The 14,997-nt window shown below is 41.6% G+C and overlaps 1 protein-coding gene across 2 annotated transcripts in view; it reads left to right on the plus strand.

Annotated features, from left to right (window-relative positions):
- The window catches only part of USP32 (ubiquitin specific peptidase 32), a 64,268-nt gene that overhangs the window by 15,054 nt on the left and 34,217 nt on the right, over positions 1 to 14,997 (plus strand). For both annotated transcript variants that reach the window (XM_066563359.1, XM_066563360.1), the window contains exons 2-5: positions 5,254 to 5,381; positions 8,840 to 8,945; positions 9,465 to 9,583; positions 12,420 to 12,579. In XM_066563359.1, the coding sequence (XP_066419456.1) occupies positions 5,254 to 5,381; positions 8,840 to 8,945; positions 9,465 to 9,583; positions 12,420 to 12,579 (513 nt within the window). The remainder of the gene's footprint in view (positions 1 to 5,253; positions 5,382 to 8,839; positions 8,946 to 9,464; positions 9,584 to 12,419; positions 12,580 to 14,997) is intronic.

Below are 14,997 nucleotides of genomic sequence, written 5' to 3' on the forward strand. Positions count from 1 at the left end.
GAATTTAAATCCATTTCAGAGCTGAGACAAGACATGGACAGGTTCAGTGTCCGCATGGCTCCGGCAGAACTGAGAGTTCAAATGTTTTATTTGTCACCTTTGCTGCACAGACAAGGGGCTGCTGTGGAAAGCTGTGCTTTGGCTCTCAGCCTCTGTTTCTCAGCATTTTCCATCAGTGGGCTTTCATTTTGAAGGATGGGGGGAAACATGTTGTAAGGGAAGGTGGTTTTGTGGCTGGCCCGACTTTGCAAATAAATATTAAATAGGAATTTTAAATACATTTGTTGTGCTTGCTCTTGATGCATGTGTCACAGGTAAGGTGTATAATATTTTTGTTCTAAGCTGTAAAAACTCCACTAGGCCTGGCCAACCATTCCTTTTAACCTTTAAGCAGAGACTATGGAGTGTGGAAGTTTTTATATTCCTTTTGTTCAATAGTTACATCATAAAAATACGTGTAATTAAGGAAGTTCCTTCTTACAGTATTTGAATAAAACACTTTATTGAGGTAATTTTTGCAAACCTTAGCTCAGATTCAGAGGCCTCTGAGGAAGTATCACAAAATATGCAGTGTAGGTACTTTGAGTAGTGAGGAATTGGCTTTGATGTAACCATTTTCTCCTCTCTCTTTTTCCAAAACAGGACGTGAAAAAGCAAAAATATCAATATTACTTGTATTTAGCCATGCAGTTATGTTTTTATGATGACTCTTAATAATTTTCACTAGCAGCCTGGTAACAGCAGAGCGGCTTTTGCTGAGCCAGGTACTTGCTGCCCATTTTTGGTTTCTTTGTCCTTTCAGTGTGATTTTTGGAGGGGACAGAGGTGATGCCGTACCCCAAACCGCACATTGCTCACAGGGTATTTTAGAACCTTCCCAGAAGGTGGGGGTGGGATTAGAGCTACAGGATGTGGAAAGAAAAAAAAAGAAAAATTCAGAAGTGAACAGAGGTTGTAAAATGAAGGGAGAATGTGGCAGCAGAACTTGCAAAGCTCCACTGGAAGGGTTGATTTCCTCCAGCTTAGTCTGAGCAGTTTTACTGGGGGAGCAAAACAAGGTTTAAGTCTAGAGCTGGACTTGCATAATCTGAGCTTCAGGTACAGTTTTAGTCCAAAAGGAAAAGTCCAGGATGACTTAGTAACAAATATGTGAAAGCAGAGCAGGACAAGGTGGTTCCCAGCAGGGGCCAGGTTTGGAAGGCACTGCACATTTCATTACCTGGATAGATGGGAATTAAAACAAAAAATGTGGAATTGTACATCCACATAAACAGCCTGAAGTTTAAGTAACACTGGGAAACTAAAAATACCCTCAGCAGCTGGTGAGCTGGAGGTTTGTTACAATTACCGTGAGCAGGGTGACATTTTTAGCTGAGGTTGCGTGGTTTCATTTAAACTTTATTAAACAAACTGGAGCTGCAATATTCCCTGGAGAGCTGGATGCAGCACTCAGCTCCTGCTCAAGTGTCTGCAGCTCTGCTGGAAAGCCTCCAGGTGAGGTGGCCCAGGAGCTTTGTGTTAGCAGAGTTACCACGGGCACCCTGACAGCCTGGGGCTTGCTTTCACTGTGGTGTTTGCAAGTGGGCAGCTGGATTTTAAGGATTATCACACAGTATCCAAGCACTGAAACTTGCTTTTGTTACCTGGTTTTGGGAGATGGGCAAGTGGATTTTTAAGATTATCACACAGTATCCAAGTACTGAAACTTGCTTTTGTTACCTGGTGATGTTTGCAAGTGGGCAGGTGGACTTTAAGGATTATCACACAGTATCTAAGTACTGAAACTTGCTTTTGTTACCTGGTTGTGTTTGCAAGTGGGCAGCTGGATTTTAAGGATTATCACACAGTATCCAAGCACTGAAACTTGCTTTTGTTACCTGGTTTTGGGAAGTGGGCAGGTGGATTTTTAAGGATTATCACTCAGTATCTAAATACTGAAACTTGCTTTTGTTACCTGGTGGTGTTTGCAAGTGGGCAGCTGGATTTTAAGGATTATCACACAGTATCTAAATACTGAAACTTGCTTTTGTTACCTGGTTTTGGGAGATGGGCAAGTGGATTTTTAAGATTATCACACAGTATCTAAATACTGAAACTTGCTTTTGTTACCTGGTTTTGGGAAATGGGCAGGTGGATTTTTAAGATTATCACACAGTATCCAAGCACTGAATCTTGCTTTTGTCACCTTGAATCGGCCTCACAGTCCAAAGGTCACCTGTGTGCTCTGGAGGTGCACGGAATGAGATGAGCTGTTCCATTTGAGTCACTTTCCCTGCAGTAACACTGAGGTCGTGGCACCTGGTAGTGGCAGGTGGGATGTGAAGATGCTTTTTGCCGTGCTCACTACCTCAGGCTGCTCCTGGGAAGTTGTCAGGATGTGTTTTCCCCTGTCAGGCTGTGAATCCAACAGGGGTGCAGCCATAGTGTGGTGGCTGTCTCCTGTTCTAATGACAGCAGCCTGGGAATGCTCCTCTCAGAGGTGTTTGTAGACAACTGGCTCCTGGAAGTGTTTGGGGAATCTGTGCCTTTGGAAAAAGTGAATATTGCTAATGAAAGGAGTTCAGTCAGTGGAGGAAACAGTGCAGGAGACAGGCTGGTGTCTAAAGGCAGCATGAAAAACCCCTCTGTGTTCTGTGCTGCTTCCTGTGTGTTGGGCTCGTGGAACTGAGAGGAAAAAGGCAGCTTCTGGGGATGGGAGTGTTCTAATTTCTAAAATTATTATAGTTATTATAGTAATAGATGTATTGCTTCTAGAAATGTTCCTTTAATAATTGAAGACTTAGTTTTATTTCCTCTCAAAATGCCATCGTGCTCTATCTCTGTTGAATAATTGGTGCTTTGGTGTTGGGGTTTTGAATTCAAATATTTTGCCTTCCAGACTCATAGTAAACATTGATAATATCTTTGATTTATACTCTGCTCATTTCAGTTGTACTTTCATGTGCATGGATCTAAATGTATAATGAACTTATCTTTACAAAGCTTTGCAGATGATTTTAAATGGGCAGCATCAGTCATTTGAATGGCTCCTGGGGAAGGAATGGAAGTAATTACCTTGCCTGTTATTCCATGACCTTTTTTGTAGTTTCTGTGTGCAAACAATAATACTGAGTGGGCTCTGGCAATAATAATTTGCTTTTGAAATGTACCATGGACTGACAGGATCAGCTTATCATCCCTGTTAAATACACTGGTGGTGCAGCTCTTTTTGGAGGTCTTGGGAGAATTGCTGGGCAAGTCTTGTTCCCAAGCTTCTCCTCACCTTGGCTGGCACTCCAGTCACCCCATGGATTATGGGAGATACATTTATATGGCATTTTCCTACTCCTGAGCACTGCCTGGAGTGCACACTGGGCAGTCAGGGTGCTCCAAGCATCAACTTAGCAAATGTTTGTATAGAAACTTCTGCCAAATAACCCCAAACCAGATTGGATGAAATGGTGGGGACATTAAAGAATTAAGAGAGAGAGAAGAAACCAGAGGACAGAGTTTATTTTTGTTGAAGATATGTGTGTATGAGCAGGCATATAAAACCTGCAAAAAAAGAGAATAATTCCATTCCAGAGCTCCTGTTGGATTTAGTCTAGGATCCATGTTGTTGGCTTTGCTTTGCCCAAATTACAAAACCAGGAGCTTCCCCTTTCCATGCAAAAAATGAGAATAATTCCATCCCAGAACTATTGTTGGATCTAGTCTAGGATCCAGGTTGTTTGCTTTGCTTTGCCCAAATTACAGAGCCAGGAGTTTCCCCTTTCCATGATCCCTGAGCAATCCCAACACTCATTAAATGTGAGTTGGGCCTGGTTGTGCTCAAAGGTGAAAGGAGGTGAAGCACCTCCCTCCATCTCCTCCTGCTTTGGGATGTGTGAATGTGAAATAATGGAATTTAAACACCTTAAAAGCCAGGTGACAGAATGAGACCAGCATTGCTCTGCCATGTAATTACAGCAGGCTGGTTTTAGTCAAAGGAGAGATGTGCTAATGATAATCACCACTGTGCTAATTGATAGCTCTGGTGCTCTGTGGGTCACACTTGAGCTTTATCTCTCAGATACTTTGATTTTTTTTTTCTTTATGGTTAGAAGCATCCAGAATCTGTAATATAATTTGAGAGGAAATATAACCCAATTTCTGTTTTTACACAATTGTTAAGTGGAGCTAACATCTGTTTCAGTGTTGACTTGGATTAAAATTAGGGAGGAATGTTTTAATGTGATTTACTTTTAAGGATTGATTTTTGCTTTTGATGAATGAATTAACTGAAAAGTAGAAGTTTGACTGAGTGCTGGATGAAGCCCTCAAGTGCTCTGTTGTATTTTGGCTGACAAAAAGCTCCACAAGCCTTTGGCCATGGCAGTGTTGTTTGTGTCTGGCTCGTGATAGCAGGGTAAGGAAAATGCCTTGCTATAAATACAGTGCCACAGCTCCCGTGTGCAGCATCATTTCCCTGGGCTGCTGCTTGGGAAATTGCCTTTTCTGCAGCACTCCTGTGCCATTCCCTGCAGCCTGCCTTTGGACAGAGGCCTCGTTTTGTTCCACGAGATCCTTCCCTTCTCAAAGACTTTCTTAGAAAGTTGCTTTGTGCTTGTAAAATCTGCCTGGCCAGGGTGAGTGGGATGTCATCACATTTTCCACCTTTGCAGTTGTGAACAAGTTTGAACAGGTGTAGCTGGCAAGCAGATTTTGGCTGTGCAAGGGGATCTTGGGGGAAGAATTACATGTAGTCCAACATTTTATTCCTATTAAATCACACCTCACCGTGCTGTCTCATGAGCTTGTGGTGATAAAGTATTTTATTTGTTTTAATACAGAAAGGCAGACTGGTTAATAGATGAAACTGCTTGAAAGATGCTGCTCTTAATAATATTCACCACTGTTGGTTGCAGATAATTTCCCTGGCTTGCATGCAATGCAAAATTGATCATAAAGCTGCCTCATTTTCCTTTGTGTGACAAGAATGGTGCTGAATTTAGAACAAATTACAATCCACTATTGTAGTCAGAAAACTTAGCAGTGAGCAGTTGTTGCCATTGATGGTAACCACAGGTCTGCTTCCCTTCTCTCTTTTCAAGCAAGATTAGATGATTAGATCTCATTTTCCCACTCTTTAGGGGAAATCATGCATTTAATTTCTTGGTGTCTTTTTATTGTCAAGGTAAACGCAAGGAGTGGAGGATTTTGAGATTCCTTGAGCTGTTATCTTTCTGTAACATCTTTATTGACCAATTTGTTTTTTCTTTCCTCTGTTCTCAGTTACAGACATAGAACTGAAGAGGCTCAAAGATGCTTTCAAGAGAACTTGTGGCCTCTCCTATTATATGACCCAGCAGTGCTTCATCAGGGAAGTTCTGGGGGATGGGGTCCCTCCCAAAGTTGCTGAGGTGAGCTGTGAGTTGCTGCTTTCCTGGGGAGCCAAAGGCAGTGGGCACTGGGCAGCTGCATCTGCTGTGCACACACAAATGTTTGTGGGTTGATGGAATTGCATCTGCTGTGCACACACAAATGTTTATGGGTTGATGGAATGGTTTCCCATTTTTTCTGTAACATCCCAATGCACCTCCCCTGCCTGGAAATGGTGTTCCAGCCTTGGATCCTGGGTTAGGGTCAGGGATGTGCTCCCAACCCTGCTAATACCTGGTAGGTGACTTTGAAGTAAATCTAAATATCCAGATGTAAATTTGGGCAATTAAAGACTGGGAATTTGTGACAAGACCATAATAACAGATTTTATTTACTCCAGTTGCTGTTGGTTCCTTTGAGATTCCATTGGCTGTTGCTTTGTTTTCTTTACAAGCTCTCAAAAATAAATTTGTTCATAACAGATGTATGAATGAGCTGAAAAATAGCCAGAATCAAAATTTGCAACATGGATATAAGCATATATCTATCTAAAAAAAAAAATAGTAATACCATCCTACACATGTGCATGTTTAAAAAGTTATTTTCTTTTATAGAATTGCCCCTTTCTTGAGAGAGATATCAAAATATTCTTGCTAGAGAGACAAAGATTAGGCAGACCTTTCAGATGATCTCTTGCTCCGTGTCATTCCTAATCACAGCCTCTATTTTTGGCACCCTCAGAGCTGTTGACCTCAGAGGATGGTGCAAGTCCCCCAGTTTTATTTAGAGAATGTGAGTGCTGAAGTGTTGCATTGCTGAAGGTTTTACACTCTGGCAGAGTTCCTTTTCCTCAGCTTCATCTTTCCTCCATTCTTTTTTTCCCCTTTTTTCCTAAATTTTGGCAAAGAGCACGATACTACTTTACTTCTGTTTGCTTTATATGTGGGTGTTTAAGGCTCAGCAGGAGAATTTGCAGTGGAAAAGGAGGAGTCTGACTTGCCCAGAGCTTCAAGGCTGTCTTCAGCATCAATTTTTGAGTTTGAGAGTTGGTAACCCCTAAGATAAACCAAAAAATGGATCTTTCACAATGTACAATTGGTTTGAAATAGTATAAAATATTGAGAATTTCATGTTCTGTGCTAACTTATACCTTTATATCCCTTTCATGTCAGTATTAAGGATTCAATTGCTGATTTGGTCACAAATAGAGATTCTGGGGTTTCAGATGTCTGCTGCCTGGTTTTTATTTTATTTTTAAAAAAATCTGTCCTTAAAGACACAATTTTGGTGATGATTCTCTCTTTTAACACTCATGATGGTTATAGAACAGTTCTTGGTTTCCAGGTGGTGAAATAAAATTAATGGAGGACTCCTAATTGGTTTTTGATGGCTTCTCATCAGAACTCATCTCAAAATGTACAAATTATGATGTACTTGTAGCATTCATACTCAGGCAGTGCAGTATCAAATCTGTGATCTTGAAAACTGTAAATTGGGCCAAAATTGGGATTTGAGTCAAGGGATGCTTTGTAATTCCTGGCTTCAGGATGGGGAGAGGCAGGCAAAGTCATTAGGCAGCTAAAAACCCTGAGTTTTCAGCCTCTCAGTCACTAAAGCAGATCATTGGGAGCCTTGGAGCTGGGCTGTGTGCTCTGCATGCTGCAAATAATGGGTTTTCATATCTGAGGAGAGAGAGGCCTTCAGCAATTTGTTAAATTAAAACCACAGGAGTTTTGAACTGGACACGAAGCAGAGAACTGAAACTCCTGGAACTTTAATCCAACAATCTGGGTGATTGTCCTGCACACAAAACATCTTTTAAGTGTTCAGGACAGTAAAGTTTTGGGAGAATGGGGTTGAAGATATGAATAAAAGGAAATTTAGAGCTGTGTCTGTGGTGTTGAACTGCAGGAAAGCTGCTCAGGTGGTGGGAAACAGGAGCACAGCTTTGGTTTTTAAATGCTGTGTATGCTCCTCAGCTGTCCATGGAACAGAACATGTCAAGCTTCAATTTCATTTTAAAATGTACTCTGTGCCTTACAGTGATGGTGAATTTTACATTCTGAAATGCAGATTGCTGTCATTCTGCCTGGGTGGGGCTGTTTTAAGTGAAGCTGCAACAGCATTAAGTCATTTTGGAAGACACAAAATTGCATCACATTTTGATGGTGCATGTTATTAGGAGTTTTCCAAATGCCTCACCAACATGAAAAAATGTGAAGAAATGATGTGTTACAGGACTAGAACACTATTTTATAAATGTTTATAAACTCTTCCAAGGAATGGTTGAGCAGCTGAACTCCAAGCAATGCCAGCTGCAATTCCATATATTAAATACTGAGACACTGGACATGATCCATAGAATTCCTTTCCTCTGTTTGTCTCATCAGCAATCCTTGGGTTGTGTTGAAACAATGTATAAATGCAATATTTGGTGCTCATCTGGTATCACAGCTGAGATGTACAAAGTTTAGCAGAAGTGAGTGGATATTTTATCTGCATATTTAAAAAAAACCCAATTATTCCAGTGGAATACGAAGGTAAATTGCTCACATGGGCAGTGAAGGCATTTGGAGAAGACAGAAGGATTAGAGAGAAAAAGTGTGGAATTCAAATCTCTGCCTTGAAGCCTCTGCAATTGTTGTGTCCAAATAAAGCACAAATTCAGTTTTAATAATTCAGCATTTGTAAATGGATTAAAGTTGAGTACCAGGAGAGGCTGATCGGAGCCCCTGTGGAAATGCAGGTGTTTGGGTGATGCTGTGTCTCAGGGGCTGGCAGGGAGGCTCAGGGTGTTCTGTGGAGGGGGAGATCCTGCTGTGCATGCGCTGGCATTGCCCTGCCTGCAGACACATTTTAGCAGTCCAGAGGGATGGATGGACGGACAGACAGACAAGGAGGGGGTTTCTGCAGGTGGCCCAGCACTGCTGAGGTGTCTGCAGGAGCAGCAGGAATTCTGGTGTAGCCACTCTGTGCCAGGTGTCACCTTCCTGCCAGCACAGCCTCTGGGGCTTGGCCAGGTCTGGCCTTGCCAGGCCCAGAACTGGTTTTGTTTGGGCACTCCCAGTCCTGGCTCAGCTCTGACTCTGGTGGAAAGCACCCGGTGGTGCAGCAGTGACTCCCAGGGCTCTGGGGATTCCTGCTGCCTCCCCTTGGTGCTTTTGAGATGATCAGAGCCAGCCTGGGGCAGATTGCAGCCCTGATGAAGAAATTTGGGGAAACACCACCATAAAAGCAAGTGAGAAGCGTCTTCACTGGAGGTTCTAATGTGGAATTTTTATTCTGCTGTTGATAACTTATACCTGTGTTTCACTAAATAAAGGCTGTTCAGTACCAGAAGAGCTACAAAAGGGTAACACAATTAATAATTGAAGTTCTTTAGCTGATTGTGAGGTGATTAGCCTAAAAACCACATAAGGTGGAGCCTCAGTGTAAGCTGCTGGTTTTACTTCTGACATCTCTGTTGGTTCTGGTTAACTTCTCTATTTTATGCTTGTAGGTTATCTACTGTTCATTTGGGGGAATATCCAAAGGGCTGCACTTCAATAACTTGATAGTTGGATTAGTTCTACTCACAAGAGGCAAAGAGGAGGAGAAAACAAAATGTAAGTGATGTAACTTAGTAACAATGAGACAGTGGATTGTGAGTGTAAAATGTGACCATTGTACAGTGAAGATGGGATTTTTGGAAGCATTTTTAGCTGTATTTTTGGAAATAAGGTGCACTTTTGTTTTCTGTATTCATCAAAATGAAATATTTGCCAAGTCATCGTGAATGTCAGTGTTGGGATCCTGCAGAAAGCTTGATGGTCTCTGTATGTGGGCAGAGGAAGGAGGATGGCATTGATATTTTTCAAAAAAATAGAAAGCATCTTCCTACTGACTTCTGTTGTTTTGTCTTCTCTGTTTATCTGACTTGATAATGCTCATTTTCTTTTTTATTACAATGGTAAAAGAAAAGGAAAGTCTTAACCTTAACCTTGTGGACTGTACTGACCTTGGATCAACCCACGTTTTTAGTCCTTTAGCTGTTGCACAGCCTTTGACATTCTCAGCCAGTTACAGACCTTGCATTTGAAAAATGCCCCTGCCATGGATGTTTACACATATTTCTATTTCCCCAGATATTTTCAGCCTCTTCTCTAATGAGTCTGGGAGTTATGTGGTCCGTGAAGAGATGGAGAAGATGCTGCATGTGGTTGATGGGAAGGTCCCAGAGTCACTCAAGAAATGCTTCTCTGAGGTGTGTCATGCACCTTTCCTCCTGTTGCAGTTACAAAAAAGTCAAGATTACCTTAAGTAGCTTCTTTTTCTTACTATGGGAACAAATTGGCCTTGTTTAATTGGGGTAAAAGCTCATGGGTTTTGTGTTGTGGCATTCCATGGAATTTATATTGATGGGAACAGTGTTTGGTGTATAAATTCTGCGTGCTCCTGTATTCACTGTGCTCTTTGGAAAGAGATCATTTCCCAATGGGAATCATGTCATCAGGTGAATTTAAATACTAATATTGCTGGTGGGAACTTAGTCATTAGTGTGAACATTTTATTGCAATCAGGGAAGAAATCTAGAACACAGAGCTGAGAAGAAAGAAAATCTGGATTTAAAAATGCCTGACAGCCATGGTTGCTTCAAGATAGGAATTTTATATTATTGCTTTTGTATCATTTTCCTGCCAGGAGCTACAACATTTAATTATGCTTTAAGTTGTTTGAGAGATGCAATCTTTATGGAGCTTGCTGAAGCCCTCCTCTAAAGCAGGGCATTGGTGCTCTCTTATATTCATGGGTGATTCTTTGACTCCGGGGATCCTGATGAATTTTCAGGGCTTTTTGCTTGGTTTGTTATCAGATGACTGAGACCAGCAAAATGGGGACATTGTTGTGCATTCCTCTGGCACAAGGATTGACCAGATTGACTGGAAGCTTTAATTGTGGCTATCAGGTTACTTAATTAGTTCAGATTTTCTTGTTCTGTGCTGGAGATGGCTCTGGTTGTGGGCAGTGCCTGGGCCAGACTCTGCTCTGGCCCTGGTGTCCTGTTGGCTCTGGAGGCAGTGATTGCATCCCTGAGTCCTGGCTGCAGCAGAAATCCTGAATCCACTGCCCTGCAGCTTCTGGACTGACCCTCAGTGCCATTTCCTATTTCTGATTTCCCATCAGTGTGCTGTGATGAATTGCACCCTACAAGTTAATTGCACGCTGTCCAAGAAATCCAGAAATACTTTATGGAGCCTTGCAGGAAGATGAGTATTAATCTGGGCTTCAGAGCATTTTCCTGTTCAAGAAAATGCTGCATATTGATTTTTGTTTTAAAATGAAAATAGTGTAATAACCCACTCAGCAGGATTTACTGGGCTCTTAATCATCCATGGGCATTGCTGGAGAGTGAGAAAGTTTAATGTTCCTGCTGTGGGCCTTCCTGCCTGCCTTCTGGAGGATGCCTTTGATTTCAAGGATGATGTTTATAGGCACTTCTGTTCATCAGGATTATTGCATGTACTCAGCTAGAAATAGAAGCTTTAGAATATATCTGAGTTTTCCTTTTATTTCTGAAATACAGGGGGAAAATTCAGTGATAACTGCATTGCTCAGGTTCCATCATAATCCAGCTGTCATCATTGCTTGCTTCAAATGCTTTCTTCCTTCTGTCCAAAGTTTTTCTGTTCCTCTTCATTGTCCTTGCAGGGAAAATTGGAGTTTTAATGACCCAGCTCTCGCTGCCTTTACAAAGAGCAGTGCAAAAACAAGAGGGAAAGGGTGGAACAGAGAGTGAGGAAATGTTCTTTTCTCTTGATCCAAACTGTTGGAGAAATGGAAGAATAAGAAATCAAAGTGAGGGTGGTGAGGGCCTGGCACAGGGTGCCCAAGGCCAGGCTGGACAGGGCTGGGAGCACCCTGGGACAGTGGGAGGTGTCCCTGCCCATGGCAGGGGTGGCACTGGATGGGCTTTCATGTCCCTTCCAAAACCCAAACCAGTCTGTGATTTGTTGGATGAAAATATAAAACTCTTTAGTCTAGAAAAAGAGGCATAAAAAGAGTGAGTATCTGGAGCTGAAACAACCCCCTGCAATGGGAATAGGAGCAAATGTTTCAGCAGTGCTGGTGATGAGCCATTGGAGCAGCCTGGCAAAGGGAATATAGTGAATTTTCAATTTTCTGCACTTGGCAGTTGCAGATAGTCCGTGGCCAAATGCAAATTGTTGGATTCTGTAGAGATGTAATTCAGTGAAGTTTAATGGTCTGTGATATGAGGGGAGTTTAAATAATCAATGACTTGAAACCTCTTCCACTTTGCAGACCCCTGTTTATTTCCCCTGGAGATGACAATCTCCACATAATGAGTTTGTCTACTGATAATGGGTTTGCTTTTATTTGAGGTAGTTTTGTAGGTCCTGTAGAAATTAGTCTGCTGATCCCTATGGTTTCATGGCCACAGCTTGGCAAGGATCCAAATAAATGGTTTTTAAACAGCACTGGAATTGTGTGAATGTGTAGTTTTTATGTGTTCCTGACCAGGGAGTGAGGAGATCCTGGGAATGTCATGTTCACCTTTATGCTCCAGTGTGGATTTTGGTCCACACTGGAGAGGCAAAAGAGTCCACATGTTCCTGCAGTAATTAATCACAGCATCAGTTATTCCCAAATCTGATTTTTCTGTGTTGTTTGTGTACCTGCACAGATAGAACAGAATGTTTATGATTTTATAGCACCTGTTTTTTGGTGCAGCAGAGCTGGTACCTCTAATAATACATTTAAATTCATCAAAATAACCTCTGCTCTTTTGCATTGCAAGTAACCATTTTCCTTTTCATCCCTTTCACCTGAGGTTCAGAGTAAATGAGTTTCCAAAGGCCACATTGAGTAGGTGGCTGAAATGCAGAGAGAACTTAAAGTTAATTTCCCTCCCATTGCTGTTTCAAAAGGAAAGGGAAAAACAGGCTTGGCTCCAAGCAGAAAAATTACATTAGCACTTATTTTTCTAGGAGATTGTCCCAGTTTTTTTGTTCATACAGCTGGATGGTTCCTGTTTACTGGAATTGAGAAAAACAGCTCCCATTTTCTGGTTGTTCTTGCAGGGTGAGAAGGTGAACTATGAGAAGTTCAGGGTTTGGCTGCTGCACAACAAAGACGCTTTCACCTTCTCGCGGTGGCTGCTCTCAGGAGGGGTCTACGTGACCCTCACTGATGACAGTGACACCCCAACCTTCTACCAGACCCTGGCTGGAGTCACACACTGTGAGTAAAGGCTCTTCTTGTCCTGCACATCCTAAAAAAAGCCCTGCCAGAGTTCACAGGCGGAGTCGTTGCTCATTGAATCCCCCTGCTCTGCCACGCTGGGCTCAGGGAGAGAAATTCCTTCTCTGAGCTCATCTCTTCTCTGCTGGGATGTAAAATGTTGTGTACAAGGACACTGGCTTGTTATTTTTAAGAGATAATAATGCTGAGGCTCCAACACTTCTCTAGAAGTTTGCTACCAAGCAAGCTAAAAAAAAAAAAAATTTCTCAAGTGTTTGGCTGGTAATACTGGGTTTATTTTTGGTCTTTATATAGTGGGTTGTAAAACTACTGAGAGAGTTGAGAAAATAATATTTGTTTCAAAAATAAGTGTTACCTCTTAATTTGCTTCTCCAGTAAAATAAATCATATTCCTGGCATGTGGTAGAATTAACTAAAGAGAAGCATCCTCAGGAATTGTCTCCAGAGAAGAAGTGCTTCCTTATGTCTATGCTAATGTAAAAGAAGGAACAGCTGGTTTTGAAATTAAATCCACAACCAAAAGGCTGCTAAATGACACTTGATGGAGCAGGGTAATGCAAGCATGCATTCCACCCCTGAGGGTCCCTGGGGAGGAGGGAGGGGGCTCTGGAGCTGTCAGGGATCTCAGCACTCTGGTTGTGTTTTATGTGCTCTCCTGGGTTTTCCTCACAGGTGTCAGGGTGGCATTTAATCCTCTCATGGGTGAGTTACTTGAATAAAGCAACACACCCTTTTTATTTCATCCTCTTGGTTTTAAATATGGGTATTCAAACTCTTTTCTGGCCATCTGAAATGAAAATGCATAAATGAAGTCAGGAGTTTATGAACAGGTAATTTATTTGCATTACGTGGAAGGCTGAGAGGACACATTGAGGTTACAGAAAACCACTGAATATTCTGAGGTCTCACAGAAAGGTAGAGAAAGAGGAATGTGAAAAAAACCTCAGCCCTCAGAGTGTTCTGGAGCTCAGCTCTGGGAAAGATCTTGACCTGTGTCAAACTGAGATCTGCTCTTTTTTATGCTTTGAAATTGAAACTTTTCAGAACAGTTTTTACTGGGCTTTTCACAGAAAGTTTATTCATACTGAAACTGAGGCTTGGAATTTAAAAAATAATTTAAATGTAACAGCTACTGTTTTAATAGATTTTATTTACTACTTATGGTTGTTCTCAGTTCTGGTTTTGATATCCCTGTCACTGATACCATCATGTCAGAGCTGGGATTGAGCTTCTCAGTGAATTCCAGAAATAAATGGAGGTGATGTGGTTGTTGTCCACAGAATTGGAAAGTCCATGGGACAGTTAGATAAAATTAAATTTTACTGAATTCCCTTGTGATTTACAACAGTGTAGGAATCTCATCCAACAGATGCAAAACTAAGGAAAATGTAAGTGCTTGAGCACTTGGAAGTAATTTCAGCCTAATCAGGTCACTCCAAAGAGTAAGAAATTCAGTCGAGAAGTATTTTTAACACAGCTGAACGTGTCAAACACTGAGAGCTGTTGAAGGCTCGTTCTGGTGTTTTTCCTGGGGGAATGGTTGCCTTTGGAAGGACCAGGAAGTGAGGTGATGTTTGGTAAACTGAGGCAAACACCAGAACCCAGAGAAAGAGGGAAAGGTTTCCTCTTTGTTCTGCTGTAAAATGCAAAGTAATTTGTGCAATCAGGAATTCCTCAGTCCTGCTGCATCTCCTGGCACAAGCCCCAGCCCCCTCCCCAGCCTCACCTCACACTCTGCTTCCCATCCAGCTTCTGGGACAATGTGTCAGAGCCACAAGAAATGGCAGTGATAAAAGCAGGGGAAGTTATTCCCTTTGATTTAGGAACTGCCCCGTTTCATGCAAGGCATCAGTGACTCCATTTAAATTTGCTTAATGAGCCAGGCTATCAGGGAAACAAAGGAATACTAATTTTTCATTTGTAAATAGCATTTGTTTTGGTGTGCAGATGACTTTAATTACATTTCTCAACACATAATTAGAAATGAAATTTTAAAGTTACAGGAAGTTGCACACACTTGCTGCTTTTAATCAATTTTTTTTCCATTTCACTTAAATCAGAAATATGAATAATTTTATTTGAAAGCTGCCAAAATAAGTGGCCTTTGTTCCTAAAAAAGCAGTTTCAGGGGTATGGATTTGTCTTACACCCGAGGAGTGACCAAGTAGCAGTCGTTTGGATTTTCTTAGTTCTGTAGTATGATCATATACATTTAAATTCATTTAATATATATATTTTTTTGAAGCCATTACATTGAACAGCACTGTGATGGAGCCTGTAAATCCCTCATTTCTGTCACACTGACTCAGGGGACACCTCACTGATTTCCTTCATTTAGCTGGAAATGTTTTTTCTGCTGCAACATAGGTGCTGGTTGCCTTTTTTATGTGTCATTTT

Source organism: Molothrus aeneus, chromosome 20, assembly GCF_037042795.1.
Source record: "Molothrus aeneus isolate 106 chromosome 20, BPBGC_Maene_1.0, whole genome shotgun sequence".
Classification (NCBI taxonomy): Eukaryota; Metazoa; Chordata; class Aves; order Passeriformes; family Icteridae; genus Molothrus; species Molothrus aeneus.